Below are 12221 nucleotides of genomic sequence, written 5' to 3'. Positions count from 1 at the left end.
AACCACCAAAAAACAAACAAAAAAAGACATGTTGGTTGGTCTATGTTTCCCACAAGAATATATGCATGCCTGCCCATGCATGAATATAATATGTATAAATACAAACAAGGCACATGCAGATACATACACACACACACACACACACACACACACACACCCCGACACACACTAGAAAGCAGCTTCAGTAGCTTTAAATAATTATTGGTCAGCTAAGTACTGCCCAAAGCTGCAAAGAATCTACCAAATATCAGAACCACTGTCTCAATAGAAGAAGCAAAGACGGACAGGAAAAAGCAGTCCTTCCTAAATACATGACAAAAATGGAAGCATCAAGAATGGAGATATTGATAAATTCAAAAGACTGTTCTAACTTTCTGTAAAGTTTATAACTGTCTCACTTCAGAAGCACATAAAATTAGAATGATACCGAGATTAGCTTGGCACTATGCAAGGAAGGATTACACACAAATTCCAAAGTTTTTTTCCCCCTTAAGCTATTCCTTCATGAAGTTTGGTTGTGTTGCTGCTGTTTTGTTTGAGGCAGGGTCTTGTCCCAGTAAGTAGCTCACGTGACTTGGAATTCCCTTACATAGTCCCAGGTGGGCTGCCAACTCTTGCCCTAGCCTCCTAAATTTTGGGATTATAGACATGTACCAGCCCCACTGGCTCTTTTCAGGAAGTTTTAAATTAAAAATATTTACCTAAAATAATTGGTTGAAGGCCCACAACAATTACCTTTTTGTAAAAAGACATCAAGTTGGTCAGCACAAAAGGCTTTCAATTCCTTCTCAGGTTTGTCCTTCTTGACCAGTGCTACAACATAGTTGGCTAGGGCTGAAGGGTCAGCATCACATCTAGTTAAACAAAGAGAAAATTAAAATCATGAAACATTGTGAACAGTAACATTACTAAAGACATTACCCATATTTTAGAAAACCAAAGATTTAAACTACTGCAAACACAGGCAGCTATCATCACAAACAGTACTCCAAGTGAGATTTTCCTTTTCTGCTTGTTTTATTTTTCTTATTTAGTTTGCCTCCTATTTCCAAGGTTCTAGCAATACAAAGAACATTGAATCAGTACATTTATTTGCTTTCTCAGAAGCAACAGGGAAAGGGTCACCTCTAAATTGGTGCCACAATAACACCCCCAGGAATTATGTTTCATGTGAGCAGTGAGGAAAAAAAAATCAAGGAAGGGCAACTGATGAGACAGACTATTCCTCTTCTCAGAGTACCTTTCCCTAGAGCCACAGGGACCAGCATCCAAAATTGGCTACTCAAACTACGACTAACCTTCCCACCCTGTTCCTTAGTCATTACCAGCTGTAAGCAAAGGAAAACTTGAAGAGCTAGAAACAAATATACAAGTGCTCTAAAGGTGGCTGAAATTTGCTTTGATACTCAAAAACCACCTCCTACGCCAGAGATTGCATGATTGGCTTGGTTACTCCTAACAAATCTGTCAAAATTAATTTTTTTTTTTTTTAAAGATTTATTTAAGCCGGGCATGGCGGCACACGCCTTTAATCCCAGCACTCAGGAGGCAAAGGCAGGCGGATTTCTGAGTTCGAGGCCAGTCTGATCTACAAAGTGAGTTCCAGGACAGCCAGGGCTACACAGAGAAACCCTGTCTCGAAAAACCTAAAAAAAAAAAAAAAAAAAAAGATTTATTTATTTATTTTATGTATATGAGTACACCATTGCTCTCTTCAGACACTCCAGAAGAGGGCATCAGATCCCACTACAGATGGTTGTGAGCCACCATGTGGTTGCTGGGAATTGAACTCAGAACCTCTGGAAGAGTAGTCGGTACTCTTAACCACTGAGCCATCTTTCCAGCCCCCAAAAGTAATGTTTGATCTGAAAAGTTTACATGTTGGGGCTGGAGAGATAGTTCAGCAGTTAAGAGCACTGACTGCTTTTCCAGAGGTTCTGAGTTCAATTCCCAGCAACCACATGGTGGCTCACAACCATTCATAATAAGATCTGACGCCCTCTTTTGGTTTGTCTGAAGACAGCTACAGTGTACTCACATAAAATAAATAAGTGTTAAAAAAAAAGTTTACATGTGGATATGTAAATGTATGTGTACATATATACTTAAATGTATAAATGTGTACACATATGTATACATACACATATATGTACTCATTTGTATGTATTTTTTAAATAGACTAGATTTCCTAATACATGCACATTTAAGTAACATATATTTAAGTATTCCATGTGGCTTATTTGGGTTATTTGGGTTGTCTTGTTTAATTTCTGAGACAGGATCTCACTGGTCTAGAATTTTCTGTGTGGCCTTAAATCCATGATGTTCCTCCTGCCTGCTGGAATTACAGGTGTGTGCCTGGTTCTTATCAAGGTAAAAATGAACATTCTAGATGACAGTAAATTATCATGCAAGCAAAGTGATCAAATCCTTATAAAATGCTATTCAATATAGTCTTATTCTATAATTCTTAGTCCTCCTTTGCCAAACAGAAAGTTTAAGACATTTCAACCTATGACCATCAATCACATTTTCTAACAAAAGGAAAACTAGCACCTCTACTTCAGAAGTGGTAGCTCATACTTATAATTCCCAGGATTTGGGAGATCAGGGCAGGAAGATCACATTGAGTTCAAGAACATATTGGGCCAAAGAAACCCTATCTTAAAACAAATAAGCAACTAAACAAAAGCCTACACAATAGTAAAAGAGCAAAGCTTGTCTTCATTGTCAACACCACATTAGGAAAGGGTGGTCCTGTAAAGCCTATACACCTAGGGGAATGGGACAAGAGCTCACCGGTAAAGTGCTGGCAGCACAAGCATGAGGACCTGACTTTGGATCATTGGTCAAGCAGAGACAGATCCCCAGAACTTGATGGTCAACCAATACAGCCAATCAGTGAGTTTCAGTGAGAGATGAGGTAAAGATGGAGGAAAAACACCTGATGTTGACATCTGGCTTCCACATACACACACTCACACAGATGCATACCATGAACCTAATTCTAGATAGACAGAGACAGACAGACTATAAACCTAATTCTAATGAAAGAGAAAATGTATTCTCTCAATTTTATAAAACTCAGAACTAATTTACATAATCAGAAGTGTGCTAAGAATGAATATATATTATTATTTGCATATTATAAAATACACAATTTTCTTTTTAATTAAAAAGTATATTATGACTAGAAAGACTGCTCAGCAGTTAAGAGCCCTTATTGCTCATATAAAAAATTCAAGTTCTGTTCCTAGCACCCACATCATGCAGCTTACATCATTTGTAACTCCAGCACCAGGGGATCCAAAGCTCTCTTCTGGCCTCTGTGCACTGCATGCATGTGCACAAACCTCTGCACAGACACTCACCATACACATAATTTTTTAAAGAAATAACTGGCTGGGCAGTGGTGGTGCATCCCTTTAATCCCAGCACTTGGGAGGCAGACAGGCAGATTTCTGAGTTCAAGGTCAACCTGGTCTACAGAGTGAGTCAAATAAATAAATAAATAATTCTTTTAAAATATATTGCCTTCTGGAGAGGTATAAACAGAGCATTTTAGCACAAGCTCAATTTTAAATTTCATATATATATATATGAAAGATTTGGATCTTGGATAACAATACTCTTCTTGTGTGTGCTTGTGTGCACGTTTACATGGGAGTTAGAGGACAGCCTGTGGGAATCTGTTCTCTCCTTCTAACACGTGGGTCTGGGGACTGAACTCAGGTCATAAGGCTTGAAGCACCTTTACCTGCTAAGCCACCTTACCAGCCACAGATATTCTCTAACACTGACTTTTAAAAATATAATGAAGGGAAAGAAATGGTTCAATGGTTAAGAATGTGTATTTCTTTTACAGAGAACCTAGGTTTGATTCCCAGCACCCATAGGAAGAGTATAGCCATTTGCACCTCTAGTTCCAGGGTACTGAACTATTTCTGGTCTTTGTAAGTACCAGGTATGCAAAGTGTACAGGCAAAACATCCATACTCTATAAAATATTTAAATAAATAAATAAATATGGCAATACTATTTTTCTGTGCTGTTACTAAAACCCTCAAAAAAAAAAAAAAATGCTGGGCAATGGTGGCACATGCCTTTAATCCCAGCACTTGGGAGGCAGAAGCAGGCGGATTTCTGTAGCCTGGGCTACAGAGTAAGTTCCAGGACAGCTGGGGCTACACAGAGAAACCCTGTCTGGGAAAAAAAAAAAAAAAAACCTTCAGAGTTTCATGACCTGACAAGCATAATTCTGAGTAAGAATATGAAGCCAGGTGTGATGGTTTATACCTTTAATACAAAGGCAGATGAATATCAGTGAGTTCAAGGCCAGCCAGTACTGTATAGAGAGACCCTGTCTTCAAAAAACAAACAAACAAGATAAAACAAAACAAAACAAAAAAATGAAGTTTCTAGTCAGGCAAATTATCTACTTAATCCCAGGTTCCTTTTACCTAATTTAGTATTTAGACTAAAGGACAAATAAATGCAGGATTGGACTGCTTCTGATAAAACACATTTTAGGGTGATTCAAAGAAGTTACCAAGATGTAGCTCACACTGGCCTGGATATCACAACGTAGCCCAGGCTGGCCTCAAACTTGGAGCTGTTCTCTTGCTTCATCCTCTTTAGTGCTAGACATATAGGCTCCCGGCACCCACATGGCAACTCACAACTGTCCATAACTACAATTCCAAGGGATCTGACACCCTCATACAGACATACATGCAGGCAAAACACCAATGCACATCAAATAAAATAAATAAAATTTAAAACAAACAAAAATACTCCTAACAAGCCTAACATTAAAACTACAAATCTGCATGGAAAAACTAAGTACTCCAATCCAAAGAAGGCCTAGTAAGATGGCTCAGTGAGTACCGGCCTTTGCTGGGCTTAGTTCAAGCCTCAGTATCCACATGGTGAAGAGAACTATGACTCCCACAGGTTACATGTACACAATGGCACAGGCATCCCCAAACAACACACACAAAATATATGCACACATGAATATATACACAAATAAAATAAATTTAATTTTTAAATGTTTTGAAAGATTAGGAAGAGTCTACCTTTGATGTAAAATTAGGCTATAACTCCATGCATGTAAAATGTATTTCACATCACATATACTTTTCTAGTATCTATCTACAAGACAAATATTCTATAAGCCTCAACTAGTAGTTACTTTTAATTGAAATAAATCAACAAAAGAAAATTTCAAAAATAGTGTTTCTAATACAAGGACTCATTAAAACTCACATATAATGTAAGATGTTTTAATGATCTTTAAGTCATCTTAAAAAACAAAACCAGTTATACAGTAGACCTGCTGGCATAGACTTGACATCCCAGCTACTTGAGAGGCTGAGGCAGAGGGCTTATAATTTCAACGCATTCCTGGGCTATAGGATGAACTAATGGCCTAGGCCATTTAGTGAAACTCTATCTCAAAATAAAACTAAAAAGCTGTGGAAATAACTCAATGATGGGGTGTTTGCCTAAATATTGACCTACAAATGTCCAGAAGGTCCTCAATTTGAATTTTTTTCTCTTCTGATGAATTCTCCATTTACAGACATTACAAGAGCTAACACATCAGCTTCATATTTGAAACATATACTAATTCCCAAATGAAAAAGTAAAGGTTCTAACTTGACACTAAGCCAAGAGATACTACTAAAAAGCCATTGTTGGCATTTGCTTCAGGAATAAGACACACACAGTTAAACCTTCAAGCAAAATTCACATTTTTCATAACATGGACTTGATTTTAACTTCTTATATTTTTGGTTGTGAGCCTAGCCTTTAATGGCTGAGCCATCTCTCCAGCCCTGATTTTAACTTCTTAACGTGATCTCTGTTTCAGAGATAAGGCCACTAATAAATGTACTAACAAATCATAAGGGGAGAGGCCTAGTAATCCAAATGTGTATTAACACCAATATTCATGTTTACTAAAAACTAGACAGGAAACAATGGTAAACCCTAAAAATACCCTCATACATTAAAAAATCTGTTTATTATAAAAAGACAGTATTACTTCTAACCAATGAAGGAGAAGGAAAAGAGAAGGAGGAAGGAGGTGGTGGAAGAGGAGGAGGAGGAAGAAGTGGTGGTAGTAGTCAACGTCGTCGTCATCGTTGTCGTTGTTGGGGGGAGGGGGGGAAGCCACTCCTACTGCCAGAGGTGTATGAAATATTAGGCATGCACAGTGATGGCCATAAAAATAATACACAAATATGAAAATGCTTTCCTGATATAACATCAATTAGAAATCAAGCTAGAAAATTTCATAGTGAGTGGTTACAGCTACAAAGTATAGAAGAAAAATTAACAATAAACACCAATAATTGTATTTCCTATAGTGCAATAATAATAAAGGCTTCACCTCTTAATACGGGATTAAACTTCAACACATGAATTTTGGGTGACATCAACATCAAGACCATAGATAGCATTTTCCTCTTACTCCTTTCTTTTTTGTTGTTTTTTTGTTTGTTTGTTTTTGTTTTTGTTTTTCAAGACAGGGTTTCTCTGTATAGCCCCGGCTGTCCTAGAACTCACTTTGTAGACCAGGCTGTCCTTGAACTCAGAAATCCGCCTGCCTCTGCCTCCCAAATGCCTCCCAAGGGATTAAAGGCGTGCACCACCACACCCAGCTCTATTCTTTCTTGAGATAGGGTTTCACTATATAGCAATCGCCAGTACGCAGAACAGGCTAGCCTCGAACTCCCAAATGCTGGGATTAAAGGAGTGCACGTCTTTCTCTGAGACAGGGTCTCTCTAGGCAGCTCTGACTATCCTAGAACACACTATATAGACCCGGCTGAGAGTTCCCCTGCCTCTGCTTCTCAAATGCTGGGATTGAAGGCATGCATCACTACATACCTGGCTTCATTTTAATCTTAATTAGGGGTTTTCATGAAAGTATATAGAGAAGAGATATCCCCACAATTGTTTTGGTTTTGCTTTCGATAATATGCATAATATATACATCAAGCCATTTTGATACTTGAATTGTACATCCTTGAACAGTAATCACCCATTAATATATGCACAAAGTAAAATTAGCAAAAAATAAATCTCTTTTTATGCTGGAACTCAAACCCAAGGCCCTCTGTATCACTAAGCTGCACCCCCACCCCAGCCTAAACTTATTTTTCTAATTGTCAAGCAATCGAAATATACATATGAGGATGTTCATTCATTTAAACATGTACCGTTTATTAATTAAGTACCAAGTCTCTCCCCTTTGACTTTTTTTTTTTTTTTTTGGAGACAGGGTTTCTGTATAGCACTGGATGTTCTGGATGGAACTCGCTCTGTTGACCAGACCGGCCTCAAACTCAAGAGATCCGCTTGCCTCTAGTTCCTAAGTGCTAGAATTAAAGGGGTGCACCACCACCACTAGGCTTAGTACCAAGTCTCTTGCTTGATGACTTTGATCACTTTGAGTAAAACAGACCTTGCCCTTCAAGTTACATGACTAGAAGGTGGCTGTGAAAAACATTACCGAAAACCAAACCAGAAAAGAAATAAAGAAAAACATTACCAAACAAAATAATGGTATAGAAAGACTGTAAAAGCAATACTGAGAGAGAATGAGAGAACACATTGATAGGAAACACAGGGTTGGCTATAAAAGCAACTTCTGGCTTCTACCTTATAGCTATTGGACCAGGAAGAAGGAAGTCAGACATATTTAGGAAGCAGATCAAGAACATAAGAACAACTGTACTCTTAGTAACACCAAAATGTGTCAACAAGTCTTTGGCAAAATAATCCCCGTCCTTTTAGCCATGTTTAAGCTGCCTTAAACAAGATTCGTGTCACTTTATATTCACGCTACTAGTGTACTTTTAAAAATTATGAATATTTCTCCTTCCTAAGAATGTAGTCCTAAATACTTATTACACCCTAATAGTTTATTTACCAGAAGACCAGGCCTAGTGACCGCTTGTTGATGTTTGCTTCCAATTGAGCAACTGCAGTAATCACTAGCCAGATTGTAATGTCCTAAAAAATCACCAGCCTACTCCAGGATGTAAACATACCTGCCATGACTATTAAACAAAAAAAAAAAAAAAAATATATATATATATATATATATATATATATATATATACATACATACATAAGTCAATAAAATAATCCTATTCAGGCAGGCCATAGTGATGAATGCCTCTAATCCCTGCACTCAAGAGGTAGAAGCAGAAATATATAAGTGAGTTTGAGGCCAGCCTGGTCTACAGAGCTGTTCCTGAACAGCCAGGGGTACACAGAGAAACCCTGTTTCAAACCCCCCACACCACCAAAAAAAGGAAATTAATCCTACTCTTGAAGCTTTTATTGCCCTTTCCATAATACTTTGAAGTATCAACATATCTCCTATTATAGTTTGAAAGACTCTGAAATGGTCAGAATACACGGAAACTACATATAAAGTCCATAACTTTCACCAGCAACTCCTGTTCTTATAGGATGACAATGAGCCACTGGCTGGGCTGGTGAGATGGCTCAGTGGGTAAGAGCACCTGACTGCTCTTCCGAAGGTCCAGAGTTCAAATCCCAGCAACCACATGGTGGCTCATAACCATCTGTAACAAGATCTGACTCCCTCTTCTGGAGTGTCTGTAGATAGCTACAGTGTACTTATATATAATAAATAAATAAATCTTTAAAAAAAAAATGAGTCACTGGCTGTAACAAATGGACATTTGTTAGATAATAGGGGAACCCAAAATTAATAAGCAAAATATCTGCCAAGCTTAGTGTGCCTTCACAAAGCACTTCTGATAGCCTGCATCATGACCACTCTATATTTGTAAAGTGGGTAAAAGACTAGTATTTATGAAAACAGATTTCTTCATGATCAAAATGAATCAGATAGATATAAGTAAAAACAAACTGCATGGATTCACACATTTATGTTCTATTCACATTTATGTTCTATCATAATACACAGAAGCAACTGTCCAAGATGCTTACAAACCCCAGCATTAAAAACATATACTGCTGGGCAGTGGTGGCACATGCCTTTAATCCCAGCACTTGGGAGGCAGAGGCAGGCAAATTTCTGAGTTTGAGGCCAACCTGGTCTACAGAGTGAGTTCCCAGACAGCCAGGGCTACACAGAGAAATCCTGTCTCAAAAAAATAAATAAATAAATAAAATAAAAATAAAATAAAATTGAAACAAAACAACAAAAAAAATATATAACTACAGCACACAGCCTGTAATCAAAACACTTAAAAATATGGCAGGATTGTAAGTTAGTTCAAGGCCATTCTGGGCAACAGTGAAACCTAGGCCACTTTGTGCTATACAGTAAACTTGTTAAGGGAAAAAAAAAAAGGCACATGCTTTTATTCCCAGCACTTGGGAAGCAAAGGCAGGAGGGTTTCTCTGAGTTTCAGGCCAGCCAGTCTACACAAAGAACCCTGTCTTGAAAAACCAAAAAAGAGAGACAGAGAGACTGACCAACTGAGGGTCTGACCAAGACAAATTTTTACAATAAGCCAAACAAGAAGCACCAAATATTTAAAATTTCCCTTCACAGAGCTGGGGATATAGTTTGGTGGTAGAATACTTGCCTTGGATGTGGTAGGTCCTAAACTCAAATCTTAGTATATATATAAAGAGTTAAATACCACTTATTTGGTAAAAATTCAAGTCTGTTACTGTAATAAAAATGCTTGTCTTGGCCCCAGAAAGAAGGGTCAGCAGATAAAGATACCCACCAACAGGCCTGATGACCTGAGCTGGATCACTGGAACACACGTGGTGGGAGAGAACAAACTCGTACAAGTTGTCCTCTGACTCTTCTACATATTTATTTTATATTCTACACACACACACACACACACACACACACACACACACACTAATAATTTTTTTTGAAAAGATTATGCCACAATACCCCAATTTATGCATAATCCCTACATGGTCTCTATGACAACAATGTCTACTTTAAAAAAAAAATTGGGTCTGGCTTTTTTGTTTGTTTGTTTTTATTCACTTTACATCCCAATATCAATGTCCCTCTCCTCCCAGTAACCCCTTATGCAGATTCTCCCCGCCCCCAATGTCTACAATTCTTTATAGGTAAAGAAAAATAAGGATTTAACATAAGATGTTATTCTTGGCTGTCTTTAACTTTTGACCTGGTTTCCTTCTCTTTTAGTGTACTGCCATCAGGAATGGCAATTGTGTCTTTCCCCAGCAAGCAAAGGGAGGTAAGAGGTTATTCCTTCCAGGGCTAGATATAGCTCAGCAGTTAAGAGCACTGGATGCTCTTCTACAGGACCCTAGATGGCTCACAACCACCCTTAATTCCAAGTTCAGGAAATCCAATACCTTTTCTAGTGTCCGTGGGCACAAGGTACATATATAGTGCAGACATGAATGTTGGCAAAAATACCCATAAAATAAAAATTAAGTAAAAAAAAAAAAAAGCATAAGAGGAACAAATTCATGTGCTCAGCTATAGCAGGATTCCAACCTAGTCACTGCAACTACATTATTTCAAAGCCTGGCAACTGCTCTGAAATGCTATGTTGTAGTAACATGTCAGTCTACCATGACAGTAAATTTACAAACACAACCCACATTAACATATCATTTATCATGTTTTTAGGATCTCTAAACAAAAAGTAATCTGCCACAACAGTGTACCAAGAATGAAAATCTATATGGCATTTGCACATACTATTTTTAATTAGCATCTCTCTCTAAAACCTATACTATAAGTTAAAAAATAAAACTTTATAAGTCTGGACATTTACATTGTTAAAGTCTAAGTAGTAATGTTGTCTTTTTTTTTTTTTTTTTAAGTTTTTTTTTTTTTTGAGACAGGATTTCTCTGTGTAGCCTTGGCTGTCCTGAAACTTGATGTGTAGACCTGACTGGCCTCAAACTCAAAAGATCCACCAGCTTCTACCTCCAGAGTACTGAGAATAAAGGTATGGGCCACCACCACCCAACTCACTAAGTTTTAACACTAAATTCAAGTAATCTTTTATTTGGTTGGTTGGTTGGTTTTCTTATTTCAAGACAAGATCTTCATAACATAGCTAGGCTGAACAATGTAGGCCAGGCTGGCCTGAAAATCATGGCAATCCTCCAGCCTCAGCCTTCAGAGTGTTGGACTCTGTGGCTGAGTGTGGAACACCATGCCTAGCTTTCAAATATTCATTTTATTTTTTTGAAGATTTATTCTTATTATATTTTTAATTATTGTGCAGCTGTGTATTTCTGTATATGGGGATGTACATGTGAGTGCTGGTGCCCTCAATGGTCAGAGATATTAGATCTGCCCCTGGAGCCATAGTTTAAGATTGAGTCACTTTACATGGATTCTGGAAACCAAACTCAGGTCCTTTGGAAGAGGAGCAGATACTCTGAGGCAATCTCTCAAGTATTCATTTTAAATTTTATTTTTCATTCAAGATTATAGAATAATTAAAATTTTCACACCAGCAAAAAAAAAAAAAAAAAAAAAATTACCCTAATGAACATATCATTAGTAAGACAGCATTCCTGTATGACATTTACCTTAAGGAAAAAAAGTACTGGGCTGGAGAGTTGGCTCAGTGGTTAAGAGCACTGACTGCGCTTCCAAGAGGTCCTGAGTTCAATTCCCAGCAACCACATGGTGACTCACAACCATCTATAATGGGATTTAACGCCCTCTTCTGGTATGTCTAAAGACAGCTACAATGTACTCACATAAAATAAATAAATCTTAAAAAAGAAAGAAAGAAAGAAAGAAAGAAAGAAAGAAAGAAAGAAAGAAAGAAAGAAAGAAAGAAAGAAAAAGTACTAGCTAGTACCTTTACTATCTAGTCAAACATTTTAGGGTGCTTCAAAATAAAATAAATAAATAACTAAATAGGAGTTGATACTAAAAGCTTTTAGCGCATGCCTTTAATCCCAGCACTCGGGAGGCAGAGGAAGGCGGATTTCTGAGTTCGAGGCCAGCCTGGTCTACAGAGTGAGTTCCAGGACAATCAGGGCTACACAGAGAAACCCTGTCTCAAAAACAAACAAACAAACAAAAAAATACTTTTAAAAGAATCTCTAGGGCTGGTGAAATGGCTCAGCGGGTAAGAGCACTGACTGCTCTTCCAAAGGTCCTGAGTTCAAATCCCAGCAACCACATGGTGGCTCACAACCATCCGTAATAAGATCTGATGCCCTCTTCTGGGGTGTCT

At 37.8% G+C, this 12221-nt stretch overlaps 1 protein-coding gene across 2 annotated transcripts in view; it reads right to left on the bottom strand.

The window, feature by feature from the left end:
- The window catches only part of Rbm27 (RNA binding motif protein 27), a 69241-nt gene that overhangs the window by 54637 nt on the left and 2383 nt on the right, over positions 1-12221 (bottom strand). For both annotated transcript variants that reach the window (XM_021214233.1, XM_021214232.2), the window contains exon 2: positions 736-854. In XM_021214233.1, the coding sequence (XP_021069892.1) occupies positions 736-854 (119 nt within the window). The remainder of the gene's footprint in view (positions 1-735; positions 855-12221) is intronic.

The sequence above is a fragment of the Mus pahari genome, chromosome 15 (assembly GCF_900095145.1).
Source record: "Mus pahari chromosome 15, PAHARI_EIJ_v1.1, whole genome shotgun sequence".
NCBI lineage: Eukaryota > Metazoa > Chordata > Mammalia > Rodentia > Muridae > Mus > Mus pahari.
Note: the sequence above shows the minus strand (reverse complement) of the source record. Positions and strands in the feature narration are given on the sequence as shown.